The 15,596-nt window shown below is 45.3% G+C and overlaps 1 protein-coding gene across 1 annotated transcript in view; it reads right to left on the minus strand.

The window, feature by feature from the left end:
* The window catches only part of PTPN1 (protein tyrosine phosphatase non-receptor type 1), a 78,064-nt gene extending 74,480 nt beyond the window's left edge, over positions 1 to 3,584 (minus strand). The window contains exon 1 of the mRNA XM_089662272.1: positions 3,446 to 3,584. Within this exon, the coding sequence (XP_089518398.1) occupies positions 3,446 to 3,508 (63 nt within the window). The 5' untranslated portion in view covers positions 3,509 to 3,584. The remainder of the gene's footprint in view (positions 1 to 3,445) is intronic.
* Positions 3,585 to 15,596: the final 12,012 nt, after the last annotated feature.

Consider the following 15,596-nt stretch of genomic DNA (forward strand, 5'->3'; position numbering starts at 1 on the left):
AAAAATGGCATTCTTGATTTGGTGCAAGGAAGATTTTTTTACCCTAAAAAAAAGATGTCTTTACCTTTGTTACCCCCCCCCCCTCCCCCTGTGTCTCTTTACTGCTCTAACTAAGACCAGCCTGTCCCAAAACATTCTGACCAGAAGATGAGACCGGCGGGACATACTTCTCATGGAACCTGATGCACATCGTTTTACAAAACCTGGTTTGAAGTTTGCTGCTTTATGCAGTGCAGACAAGCTGAATGTAAACAAAGCCATGTTCACACACAAGCCCGAGCTCTCTAGGGACGGGAAAAGGTAACATTGTATATATTTGATTCTGGCCAGAAGATGAGACCGGCGGGACATACATCTCATGGAACCTGATGGAATCCGTTTTACAAAACCTGGTTTGAAGTTTGCAGCTTAATGCAGTGCAGACAAGCTGAATGTAAACAAAGCCATGTTTACAAACAAGCCCGAGCTCTCTAGGGACGGGAAAAGGAAGCATTGTATATATTTGATATTTATAAAATGTGCTGAGTTTCCCGTACACAGACATGTTTATAAACACGGTCTTCTTTCACTGTATACACCAGGGTATTATTTGGAAGTAGTGTTTTGAATTCCCCCTCCAATTCATCTTCTCTAGAATTATGCTGTTGTAACCAAGCAGCAGAGAACTTCTCCATCTGAACCTTTCCTACACATCACATCCCAGGAACCAGACACAGAACATGCTGAGAAAAAAAAAAAATCACAGCTCCTTGCTTTACTGAACTCAATTTATAAAGAGACCCCCCCACCAAATTTAAATCATTGCAGTTCAAAGCACAGGAAATGTAAGTGTTTTATAATCCCCAACGTACCCACAACCAGGTGAGCTGGGTGCTGAGAGATGAAGGGTGCAGGTGAGCTGGGTGCTGAGAGAAGAAGGGTGCAGGTGAGCTGGGTGCTGAGAGAAGAAGGGTGCAGGTGAGCTGGGTGCTGAGAGAAGAAGGGTGCAGGTGAGCTGGGTGCTGAGAGAAGAAGGGTGCAGGTGAGCTGGGTGCTGTGAGAAGAAGGGTGAAGGTGAGCTGGGTGCTGAGAGAAGAAGGGTGCAGGTGAGCTGGGTGCTGAGAGAAGAAGGGTGCAGGTGAGCTGGGTGCTGAGAGAAGAAGGGTGCAGGTGAGCTGGGTGCTGAGAGAAGAAGGGTGCAGGTGAGCTGGGTGCTGTGAGAAGAAGGGTGAAGGTGAGCTGGGTGCTGAGAGAAGAAGGGTGCTGAACTTTCAGTAGGTGGTAACAAAAGGTTGTATAGAGGTGTGGTGGGAGATGTCAGTGTCATAGAGTACAGTATACAAATGGGAGATGTCAGTGTCATACAGTGTACAGTATAGAGATGGGAGATGTCAGTGTCATACAGTGTACAGTATAATGGGGTAGATGTCAGTGTCATACAGTGTATAGTATAATGGGGGAGATGTCAGTGTCATACAGTGTACAGTATACAGATGGGAGATGTCAGTGTCATACAGTGTACAGTATACAGATGGGAGATGTCAGTGTCATACAGTGTACAGTATACAAATGGGAGATGTCAGTGTCATACAGTGTACAGTATAGAGATGGGAGATGTCAGTGTCATACAGTGTACAGTATAATGGGGTAGATGTCAGTGTCATACAGTGTATAGTATAATGGGGGAGATGTCAGTGTCATACAGTGTACAGTATACAGATGGGAGATGTCAGTGTCATACAGTGTACAGTATACAGATGGGAGATGTCAGTGTCATACAGTGTACAGTATACAGATGGGAGATGTCAATGTCATACAGTGTACAGGAGAAAGAGAGATGTCAGTGTCAAAGTGTACAGTATAGAGATGTCAGTGTCATACAGTGTACAGTATAATGGGGGAGATGTCAGTGTCATACAGTGTACAGTATAGAGATGTCAGTGTCATGCAGTGTACAGTATAATGGGGGAGATGTCAGTGTCGTACAGAATAGAGATGTCAGTGTCGTACAGTATAATGAAGGGGACGTCAGTGTCATACAGTGTACAGTATAGAGATGGGAGATGTCAGTGTCATACAGTGCACAGTATACGGATGGGAGATGTCAGTGTCATACAGTGTGCAGTATACAGATGGGAGATGTCAGTGTCATACAGTGTACAGTATAGTGATGGGAGATGTCAGAGTACAGTATAGAGATGGGAGATGTCAGAGTACAGTATACAGATGGGAGATGTCAGTGTCATACAGTGTTCAGTATACAGATGGGAGATGTCAGTGTCATACAGTGTACAGTATAAAGATGGGAGATGTCAGTGTCATACAGTGTACAGTATAGAGATGGGAGATGCCAGAGTACAGTATACAGATGGGAGATGTCAATGTCATACAGTGTACAGTATAGAGATGTCAGTGTCATACAGTGTACAGTATACAGATGGGAGATGTCAGTGTCATACAGTGTTCAGTATACAGATGGGAGATGTCAATGTCATACAGTGTACAGTATAGAGATGTCAATGTCATACAGAGTACAGTATACAGATGGGAGATGTCAGTGTCATACAGTGTACAGTATAATGGGGGAGATGTCAGTGTCGTACAGAATGGAGATGTCAGTGTCATACAGTATAATGGGGGAGATGTCAGTGTCGTACAGTGTACAGTATAGAGATGTCAGTGTCATACTGAGTACAGTATACAGATGGGAGATGTCAGTGTCATACAGTGTACAGTATAATGGAGATGTCAATGTCATACAGTGTACAGTATAATGGGGGAGATGTCAGTGTCATACAGTGTGCAGTATAGAGATGGGAGACGTCAGTGTCATACAGAGTACAGTATAATGGGGGAGATGTCAGTGTCATACAGAGTACAGTATACAGATGGGAGACGTCAGTGTCATACAGAGTACAGTATAATGGGGGAGATGTCAGTGTCATACATTGAACAGTATAATGGGGGAGATGTCAGTGTCATACAGTGTACAGTATACAGATGGGAGATGTCAGTGTCATACAGTGTGCAGTATAGAGATGTCAGTGTCATACAGTGTGCAGTATAGAGATGTCAGTGTCATACAGTGTACAGTATACAGATAGGAGAAGTCAGTGTCATACAGTGTACAGTATACAGATGGGAGATGTCAGTGTCATACAGTGTACAGTATAGAGATGGGAGATGTCAGTGTCATACAGTGTACAGTATACAGATGGGAGATGTCAGTGTCATACAGTGTACAGTATACAGATGGGAGATGTCAGTGTCATACAGTGTACAGTATAATGGGGATGTCAGTGTCATACAGAATAGAGATGTCAGTGTCGGACTCTAGTTCAGAGGGGCACACAGTCAGTGCTGGTTGTCAGTGAGGAGCCCCTAATTAGCGCAGAACACGTTAGGGCCCTCCCTGCAGGTCACATGGCCCCTCCCCCTTGGTTTCAGGCCCCTCCCCCGCGCTCACCTGGTATAAGGAGCCCCAGCTGTTGTTGGTGTCGGTCTCCCGGAACTCCCTTTCTATGTCCATGTCGGGCCGCCGCCGCGTCTCCTCTCCCTCCTCCTCCCGCTCCGGCCTGACTCCACACCGCACGCAGCCGGAAGGGCGCACTCCCACCCCACTGTCACTTCCGTCTCTCTGGCCAACCATCGCCGGGGTGGGCGGAGACGAACCCGGAAGAAGCCACCCTGGAACGCAACCATATTCTGATTGGATATGGTGTGTGTACAGAGGCATGCTTTTGTCACGTGACCCATCCAAGCCTTTTTCCTCTACAGAGCAGTGGTCGCCTGTAATCAGTGCTTGTTACTGTATACAGCGCCCCACTGTGGGGTTCATCCCGGTATGGATGTATTTATATATATCATGGTAAATATTTCCCGTCCTTATAGTTTATATGTGATAATGGGAGGCTTCCTGTGGTTACCAATACAGTAGTCACATTTTTATTAAAAAGTCTTATATGTTCTGTAGGATTTCCCCATTTTTTATATTTTATGAGGGTTTTGTATTCATTAGAATTCTGTGAGGTAAAATTTCTCTCATTTCCTGTATATTGTGAGGTAAATTTTCTCCCATTTCCTGTATATTGTGAGGTAAAATTTCTCCCATTTCCTGTATATTGTGAGGTAAAATTTCTCCCATTTCCCATTATATTGTAAGTTAAAATTCCCCTGTAATATATTGTGAGGTACAATTTCTCCCATTTGCCAGTATAATATGAGGCAAAATTTCTCCCATTTCTTGTATATTGTGAGGTAAATGTTCCCAAACAAATATGAGGTAAAATTTCTCCCATTTCTTGTATATTGTGAGGTAAATGTTCCCAAACAAATATGAAGTAAAATTTCTCCCATTTCCCAGTACATTGTGAGGTAAAATTTCCCAAAATAGTATGAGATAAAATTTCTCCTATTTCCAAGTGTATTGTGAGGTAAAATTTCTCCCATCTTCCAGTATAATGTGAGGTGACGTTTCTTCAATATTGCAGTATATTGTGAGGTAATTTTTTTTTTAATTTCCCAGTATCATGTGCGGTAAAATTTCTCCCATCTCTCAGTATACATCTCCCAGTATACATCACTCAGTATACATCTCCCAGTATACATCCCCCAGTATACATCACTCAGTATACATCTCCCAGTATACATCACTCAGTATATATCTCCCAGTATACATCCCCCAGTATACATCACCTCCCAGTATACATCACTCAGTATATATCTCCCAGTATACATCTCCCAGTATACATCACTCAGTATATATCTCCCAGTATACATCTCCCAGTATACATCACTCAGTATATATCTCCCAGTATACATCCCCCAGTATACATCTCCCAGTATACATCACTCAGTATACATCTCCCAGTATACATCTCCCAGTATACATCTCCCAGTATACATCACTCAGTATATATCTCCCAGTATACATCCCCCAGTATACATCACTCAGTATATATCTCCCAGTATACATCCCCCAGTATATATCTCCCAGTATACATCTCCCAGTATACATCACTCAGTATATATCTCCCAGTATACATCTCCCAGTATAGATCACCCAGTATAGATCACCCAGTATAGATCTCCCAGTATACATCACCCAGTATAGATCTCCCAGTATACATCACCCAGTATATATCTCCCGGTATACATCACCCAGTATACATCACTCAGTATATATCTCCCAGTATACATCCCCCAGTATACATCACTCAGTATATATCTCCCAGTATACATCTCCCAGTATATATTTCCCAGTATACATCTCCCAGTATACATCACTCAGTATATATCTCCCAGTATACATCTCCCAGTATATATTTCCCAGTATACATCTCCCAGTATACATCACCCAGTATATATCTCCCAGTATACATCTCCCAGTATATATCTCCCAATATAGATCACCCAGTATAGATCTCCCAGTATACATCACCCAGTATAGATCTCCCAGTATACATCACCCAGTATACAGTATATCTCCCGGTATACATCACCCAGTATATATCACCCAGTATACATCTTCCAGTATACATCTCCCAGTATACATCTCCCAGTATACATCACCTCCCAGTATACATCTCCCGGTATACATCACCCAGTATACATCTCCCAATATAGATCACCCAGTATACATCCCCCAGTATACATCTCCCAGTATACATCTCCCAGTATACATCTTCCAGTATACATCCCCCAGTATACATCTCCCAGTATACATCTTCCAGTATACATCTCCCAGTATACATCTTCCAGTATACATCTCCCAGTATACATCTCCCAGTATACATCTCCCAGTATACATCTTCCAGTATACATCTCCCAGTATACATCACCTCCCAGTATACATCTCCCGGTATACATCACCCAGTATACATCTCCCAGTATATATCTCCCAATATAGGTCACCCAGTATACATCCCCCAGTATACATCTCCCAGTATACATCTCCCAGTATACATCTTCCAGTATACATCTCCCAGTATACATCCCCCAGTATACATCTCCCAGTATACATCTCCCAGTATACATCTTCCAGTATACATCTCCCAGTATACATCTCCCAGTATACATCTTCCAGTATACATCTCCCAGTATACATCTCCCAGTATACATCCCCCAGTATACATCCCCCAGTATACATCTCCCAGTATACATCTCCCAGTATACATCTCCCAGTATACATCTTCCAGTATACATCTCCCAGTATACATCCCCCAGTATACATCTCCCAGTATACATCTCCCAGTATACATCTTCCAGTATACATCTTCCAGTATACATCTCCCAGTATACATCTCCCAGTATCATGTGACATACAATAAATCCCCAGCATGGGGGAAAATACATATACGTTGTCACAATTTTTTTTGTCCTTTACTCCCTCTTGTGGTGACACAGGAAAAGAACACCCTACTAATAATCTGTAATAGTGCCTGCTCTGGGTTAGGGGTGCACTGCGCGCCCCTCCTGTGACCGCTGTGTCCACCAGACACGGTAACCGCGTATCATGTGATCGCTACTGTGAAAAAATGGAAAACGTTCAAAAAAAAAAAAAAAAAGGAAAAAGGTTTGAGAAATGTAATTAAAAAAATGAAAAAATGTATTTGTAATTTTTTTTAACCTACTGTTACCAGTCAGTGTCCCCGATCCCCGCCACTCCAGTCATATGGTGGCGCTATACATCTTCCCCAAAAAACTGCGACAAAATAAATACTTGCCACGCCTCTTACTAAATACCTACTTTCCAAAAAGGGGTAATTGGGGGGATTTGTACCGTCCTGACATTTAGGGGGATTTGTACCGTCCTGACATTTGGGGGGGGATTTGTACCGTCCTGACATTTGGGGGGGGGGGGGATTTGTACCGTCCTGACATTTGGGGAGGGGGATTTGTACTGTCCTGACATTTGGGAGGGGGGATTTGTACTGTCCTGACATTTGGGGGCTGGGGATTTGTACTGTCCTGACATTTGGGGGGGGGGATTTGTACCGTCGTGACATTTGGGGGGGAATGTGTACCGTCCTGACATTTGAGGGGATTTGCACTGTCCTGACATTTGGGGGGAATTTGTACTGTCCTAACATTTGGCGGGGAATTTGTACCATCCTGACATTTGAGGGGATTTGTACTGTCCTGACATTTAGGGGGATTTGTACCGTCCTGACTTTTGGGGGGATTTGTACTGTCCTGACATATGGGGGGATTTCTACCATCCTGACATTTGGGGGGATTTGTACCCTCCTGACATTTGGGGGGATTTGTACTGTCCTGACATTTGGGGGGATATCTGTACTGTCCTGACATTTGGGTGGATTTGTACCCTCCTGACATTTGGGGGGATTTGTACTGTCCTGACATTTGGGGGGATTTGTATTGTCCTTACATTTGGGGAGGATTTGTGCTGTCCTGACAGGTGGGGTAATATCTGTACTGTCCTGACATTTGGGGGGATTTGTACTGTCCTGACATGTGGGGGGATATCTGTACTGTCCTGACATTTGGGGGGATTTGTACTGTCCTGACATGTGGGCGGATATCTGTACTGTCCTGACATTTGGGGGGATTTGTACTGTCCTGACATTTGGGGGGATATCTGTACTGTCCTGACATTTGGGGGGATATCTGTACTGTCCTGACATAAGAGGGGATTTGTACCATCCTGACATTTGAGGGGATTTGTACCATTCCTGACATTTGGGGGGGATTTGTACCATCCTGACATTTGAGGGGATATCTGTACTGTCCTGACATTTGGGGGGATTTGTACCGTCCTGAAATTTGGGGGGATTTGTACCGTCCTGACATGTGGGGGGATATCTGTACTGTCCTGACATTTGGGGGGATTTGTACTGTCCTGACATGTGGGGGGATATCTGTACTGTCCTGACATTTGGGGGGATTTGTACTGTCCTGACATATGGGGGGATATCTGTACTGTCCTGACATTTGGGGGGATATCTGTACTGTCCTGACATAAGAGGGGATTTGTACCATCCTGACATTTGAGGGGATTTGTACCATTCCTGACATTTGGGGGGGATTTGTACCATCCTGACATTTGAGGGGATATCTGTACTGTCCTGACATTTGGGGGGGATTTGTACCATCCTGACATTTGAGGGGATATCTGTACTGTCCTGACATTTGGGGGGATTTGTACCGTCCTGACATTTGGGGGGATTTGTACCGTCCTGACATTTGGGGGGGATTTGTATTATCCTGACATTTGGGGGGGATTTGTACTGTCCTGACATTTGGGGGGATTTGTACCATCCTGACACTTGGGGGCGATATCTGTACAGTCCTGACATTTAGGGGGATTTGTACTGTCCTGACATTTGGGGGGATTTGTACTGTCCTGACATTTGGGGGGATATCTGTACTGTCCTGACATTTGGGTGGATTTGTACCCTCCTGACATTTGGGGGGATTTGTACTGTCCTGACATTTGGGGGGATTTGTATTGTCCTTACATTTGGGGAGGATTTGTGCTGTCCTGACAGGTGGGGTAATATCTGTACTGTCCTGACATTTGGGGGGATTTGTACTGTCCTGACATGTGGGGGGATATCTGTACTGTCCTGACATTTGGGGGGATTTGTACTGTCCTGACATTTGGGGGGATATCTGTACTGTCCTGACATTTGGGGGGATATCTGTACTGTCCTGACATAAGAGGGGATTTGTACCATCCTGACATTTGAGGGGATTTGTACCATTCCTGACATTTGGGGGGGATTTGTACCATCCTGACATTTGAGGGGATATCTGTACTGTCCTGACATTTGGGGGGATTTGTACCGTCCTGACATTTGGGGGGATTTGTACCGTCCTGACATTTGGGGGGATTTGTATTATCCTGACATTTGGGGGGGATTTGTACTGTCCTGACATTTGGGGGGATTTGTACCATCCTGACACTTGGGGGCGATATCTGTACAGTCCTGACATTTAGGGGGATTTGTACTGTCCTGACATTTGGGGGGGATTTGTACCGTCCTGACATTTGGGGGGATATCTGTACTGTCCTGACATTTGTACTGTCCTGACATATGGGGGAATTTGTACTGTCCTTACATTTGGGGAGGATTTGTACTGTTCTGACATTTGGGGGGATTTGTACTGTCCTGACATTTGGGGGGATTTGTACCCTCCTGAGATTTGGGGGGATTTATACTGTCCTTACATTTGGGGGGATTTGTACCGTCCTGATATTTGGGGGGATATCTGTACCATCCTGATATTTGAGGGGGTTTGTACCCTCCTGACATTTGGGGGGATTTCTACTGTTCTGACATTTGGGGGGATTTGTAACGTCCTGACATTTGGGGGGATTTGTACTGTCCTGACATTTGGGGGGATTTGTACGGTTCCTGACATTTGGGGGGGATTTGTACCGTCCTGACATTTGGGGGGATTTGTACGGTTCCTGACATTTGGGGGGGATTTGTACCGTCCTGACATTTGGGGGGATATCTGTACTGTCCTGACATTTGGTGGAGATTTGTACTGTCCTGACATTTGGGGGGATATATGTACTGTCCTGACATTTGGGGAGGATTTCTACCCTCCTGACATTTGGGGGGGATTTGTGCCATCCTGACATTTGGGGGGATATCTGTACTGTCCTGACATTTGGGGGGATTTGTACCGTCCTGACATTTGGGGGGTATTTGAACCGTCCTGACATTTGGGGGGATATCTGTACTGTCCTGACATTTGAAGGGAATTGTACCGTCCTGACATTTGGGGGGGATTTGTACCGTCCTGACATTTGGGGGGATTTGTACCGTCCTGACATTTGGGGGGATTTGTACCGTCCTGACATTTGGGGGGATATCTGTACTGTCCTGACATTTGAGGGGAATTGTACCGTCCTGACATTTGGGGGGGATTTGTACCGTCCTGACATTTGGGGGGATTTGTACCGTCCTGACATTTGGGGGGGATTTGTACCATCCTGACATTTGGGGGGATATGTACCGTCCTGACATTTGGGGGGGATTTGTACCGTCCTGACATTTGGGGGGATTTGTACCGTCCTGACATTTGGGGGGGATTTGTACCGTCCTGACATTTGGGGGGGATTTGTATTATCCTGACATTTGGGGGGGATTTGTACTGTCCTGACATTTGGGGGGATTTGTACCATCCTGACACTTGGGGGCGATATCTGTACAGTCCTGACATTTAGGGGGATTTGTACTGTCCTGACATTTGGGGGGATTTGTACTGTCCTGACATTTGGGGGGATATCTGTACTGTCCTGACATTTGGGTGGATTTGTACCCTCCTGACATTTGGGGGGATTTGTACTGTCCTGACATTTGGGGGGATTTGTATTGTCCTTACATTTGGGGAGGATTTGTGCTGTCCTGACAGGTGGGGTAATATCTGTACTGTCCTGACATTTGGGGGGATTTGTACTGTCCTGACATGTGGGGGGATATCTGTACTGTCCTGACATTTGGGGGGATTTGTACTGTCCTGACATTTGGGGGGATATCTGTACTGTCCTGACATTTGGGGGGATATCTGTACTGTCCTGACATAAGAGGGGATTTGTACCATCCTGACATTTGAGGGGATTTGTACCATTCCTGACATTTGGGGGGGATTTGTACCATCCTGACATTTGAGGGGATATCTGTACTGTCCTGACATTTGGGGGGATTTGTACCGTCCTGACATTTGGGGGGATTTGTACCGTCCTGACATTTGGGGGGATTTGTATTATCCTGACATTTGGGGGGGATTTGTACTGTCCTGACATTTGGGGGGATTTGTACCATCCTGACACTTGGGGGCGATATCTGTACAGTCCTGACATTTAGGGGGATTTGTACTGTCCTGACATTTGGGGGGGATTTGTACCGTCCTGACATTTGGGGGGATATCTGTACTGTCCTGACATTTGTACTGTCCTGACATATGGGGGAATTTGTACTGTCCTTACATTTGGGGAGGATTTGTACTGTTCTGACATTTGGGGGGATTTGTACTGTCCTGACATTTGGGGGGATTTGTACCCTCCTGAGATTTGGGGGGATTTATACTGTCCTTACATTTGGGGGGATTTGTACCGTCCTGATATTTGGGGGGATATCTGTACCATCCTGATATTTGAGGGGGTTTGTACCCTCCTGACATTTGGGGGGATTTCTACTGTTCTGACATTTGGGGGGATTTGTAACGTCCTGACATTTGGGGGGATTTGTACTGTCCTGACATTTGGGGGGATTTGTACGGTTCCTGACATTTGGGGGGGATTTGTACCGTCCTGACATTTGGGGGGATTTGTACGGTTCCTGACATTTGGGGGGGATTTGTACCGTCCTGACATTTGGGGGGATATCTGTACTGTCCTGACATTTGGTGGAGATTTGTACTGTCCTGACATTTGGGGGGATATATGTACTGTCCTGACATTTGGGGAGGATTTCTACCCTCCTGACATTTGGGGGGGATTTGTGCCATCCTGACATTTGGGGGGATATCTGTACTGTCCTGACATTTGGGGGGATTTGTACCGTCCTGACATTTGGGGGGTATTTGAACCGTCCTGACATTTGGGGGGATATCTGTACTGTCCTGACATTTGAAGGGAATTGTACCGTCCTGACATTTGGGGGGGATTTGTACCGTCCTGACATTTGGGGGGATTTGTACCGTCCTGACATTTGGGGGGATTTGTACCGTCCTGACATTTGGGGGGATATCTGTACCGTCCTGACATTTGAGGGGAATTGTACCGTCCTGACATTTGGGGGGGATTTGTACCGTCCTGACATTTGGGGGGATTTGTACCGTCCTGACATTTGGGGGGGATTTGTACCATCCTGACATTTGGGGGGATATGTACCGTCCTGACATTTGGGGGGGATTTGTACCGTCCTGACATTTGGGGGGATTTGTACCGTCCTGACATTTGGGGGGGATTTGTACCGTCCTGACATTTGAGGGGGATTTGTACTGTCCTGACATTTGGGGGGGATTTGTACTGTCCTGACATTTGGGGGGGATTTGTACTGTCCTGACATTTGAGGGGGATTTGTACTGTCCTGACATTTGAGGGGGATTTGTACTGTCCTGACATGTTAAGGGTCTCAAGAAGGCCGTCAGTACATTAGGGATGATTAATGTTTAAATATATATCCCATAGTTTGTAGACGCTATAACTTTCACACAAACCAATCAATATACACTTAGGGGGAATATGTTGGAGGAATATGTTGGAGGAATTGGGGGAATATGTTGGAGGAATAGGGGGAATATGTTGGGGGAATATGTTGGAGGAATAGGGGGAATATGTTGGAGGAATAGGGGGAATATGTTGGGGGAATATGATGGAGGAATAGGGGGAATATGATGGAGGAATATGTTGGAGGAATAGGGGAAATATGATGGAGGAATATGATGGAGGAATAGGGGGAATATGATGGAGGAATATGATGGAGGAATAGGGGGAATATGATGGAGGAATATGATGGAGGAATAGGGGGAATATGATGGAGGAATATGATGGAGGAATAGGGGGAATATGATGGAGGAATAGGGGGAATATGATGGGGGAATATGATGGAGGAATAGGGGGAATATGATGGGGGAATATGATGGAGGAATATGATGGAGGAATAGGGGGAATATGATGGAGGAATAGGGGGAATATGTTGGAGGAATAGGGGGAATATCATGGAGGAATAGGGGGAATATGTTGGAGGAATAGGGGGGAATATATTGGGGTGATAGGGGGAATATGATGGAGGAATAGGGGGAATATGTTGGAGGAATAGGGGGAATATGATGGAGGAATATGATGGAGGAATAGGGGGAATATGATGGAGGAATAGGGGGAATATGATGGAGGAATATGATGGAGGAATAGGGGGAATATGATGGAGGAATAGGGGGAATATGATGGGGGAATATGATGGAGGAATATGATGGAGGAATAGGGGGAATATGATGGAGGAATAGGGGGAATATGATGGGGGAATATGATGGAGGAATAGGGGGAATATGATGGAGGAATAGGGGGAATATGTTGGAGGAATAGGGGGAATATCATGGAGGAATAGGGGGAATATGTTGGAGGAATAGGGGGGAATATATTGGGGTGATAGGGGGAATATGATGGAGGAATAGGGGGAATATGTTGGAGGAATAGGGGGAATATGTTGGAGGAATAGGGGGAATATCATGGAAGAATAGGGGGAATATGTTGGAGGAATAGGGGGAATATGTTGGAGGAATAGGGGGAATATCATGGAAGATTAGGGGGAATATGTTGGAGGAATAGGGGGAATATGTTGGAGGAATAGGGGAAATATGATGGAGGAATAGGGGAAATATGATGGAGGAATAGGGGGAATATGATGGGGGAATAGGGGGAATATGTTGGAGGAATAGGGGGAATATGATGGGGGAATAGGCAGATAATGTTGGAGGAATAGGGGGAATATGTTGGGTGAATAGGGGGAAAATGTTGGGTAAATAGGGGGAATATGTTGGAGGAATAGGGGGAATATGTTGGGGGAATAGGGGGAATATGATGGAGGAATAGGGGGAATATGATGGGGGAATAGGGGGAATATGTTGGGGGAATATGATGGAGGAATAGGGGGAATATGTTGGGAGAATAGGGGGAATATGATGAGGGAATATGTTGGGAGAATAGGATGGAGGAATAGGGGGAATATGATGGAGGAATAGGGGGAATATGATGGAGGAATAGGGGGAATATGTTGAGGGAATATATAAATACTGTATAATAATAATAATATGTTGGGGGAATATATTGGGGTGATAGGGGGAATTTGTTGGAGGAATAGGGGGAATATTATGGAGGAATAGGGGGAATATGTTGGGGGAATATGATGGAGGAATAGGGGGAATATGTTGGGGGAATATGTTGGAGGAATAGGGGGAATATGTTGGGGGAATAGGGGGAATATGTTGGAGGAATAGGGGGAATATGATGGAGGAATAGGGGGAATATGTTGGGGGAATAGGGGGAATATGATGGAGGAATAGGGGGAATAGGGGGAATATGATTGAGGAATAGGGGGAATATGATGGAGGAATAGGGGGAATATGATGGAGAAATAGGGGGAATATGTTGGGGGAATAGGGGGAATATGATGGGGGAATAGGGGGAATATGATGGAGGAATATGATGGAGAAATAGGAGGAATATGATGGAGGAATATGATGGAGGAATAGGGGGAATATGTTGAGGGAATAGGGGGAATATTATGGAGGAATAGGGGGAATATGTTGGGGGAATATGTTGGGGGAATATGATGGAGGAATAGGGGGAATATGTTGGAGGAATAGGGGGAATATGTTGGGGGAATAGGGGGAATATGTTGGGGGAATAGGGGGAATATGATGGAGGAATAGGGGGAATATGATTGAGGAATAGGGGGAATATGTTGGAGGAATAGGGGGAATATGTTGGAGGAATAGGGGGAATATCATGGAAGAATAGGGGGAATATGTTGGAGGAATAGGGGGAATATGTTGGAGGAATAGGGGGAATATCATGGAAGATTAGGGGGAATATGTTGGAGGAATAGGGGGAATATCATGGAAGAATAGGGGGAATATATTGGAGGAATAGGGGGAATATGTTGGAGGAATAGGGGAAATATGATGGAGGAATAGGGGAAATATGATGGAGGAATAGGGGGAATATGATGGGGGAATAGGGGGAATATGTTGGAGGAATAGGGGGAATATGATGGGGGAATAGGCAGATAATGTTGGAGAAATAGGGGGAATATGATGGAGGAATAGGAGGAATATGATGGAGGAATATGATGGAGGAATAGGGGGAATATGTTGAGGGAATAGGGGGAATATGATGGGGGAATAGGCAGATAATGTTGGAGAAATAGGGGGAATATGATGGAGGAATAGGAGGAATATGATGGAGGAATAGGGGGAATATGATGGAGGAATAGGGGGAATATGTTGAGGGAATATGTTGGAGGAATAGGTGGAATATGTTGGGGGGATAGGGAGAATATGTTGGGGGGATAGGTGGACTATGTTGGGGGAATATATTGGGGTGATAGGGGGAATATGTTGGAGGAATAGGGGGAATATGTTGGGGGGATAGGTGGAATATGTTGGGGGGATAGGTGGAATATGTTGGGGGAATATATTGGGGTGATAGGGGGAATATGTTGGGGGAATACGTTGGAGGGATAGGTTGAATATGTTGGGGGGATAGGGGGAATATGTTGAGGGGATAGTTGGAATATGTTGGGGGGTTAGGGGGAATATGCTGGGGGGGATAGGTGGAATATGTTGGGGGGTTAGGGGGAATATGCTGGGGGGATAGGTGGAATATGTTGGGGGGATAGGTGGAATATGTTGGGGGGATAGGTGGAATATGTTGGGGGAATATGTTGGGGGGATAGGGGGAATATGTTGGGGGGATAGGTGGAATATGTTGGGGGGATAGGTGGAATATGTTGGGGGAATATGTTGGGGGGGATAGGGGGAATATGTTGGGGGGATAGGTGGAATATGTTGGGGGGATAGGTGGAATATGTTGGGGGAATATGTTGGGGGGATAGGGGGAATATGTTGGGGGAATATGT

The sequence above is a fragment of the Staurois parvus genome, unplaced genomic scaffold, assembly GCF_062004578.1.
Source record: "Staurois parvus isolate SC_StPar_1 unplaced genomic scaffold, SC_StPar_1.0 ptg001451l, whole genome shotgun sequence".
Lineage (NCBI taxonomy): Eukaryota > Metazoa > Chordata > Amphibia > Anura > Ranidae > Staurois > Staurois parvus.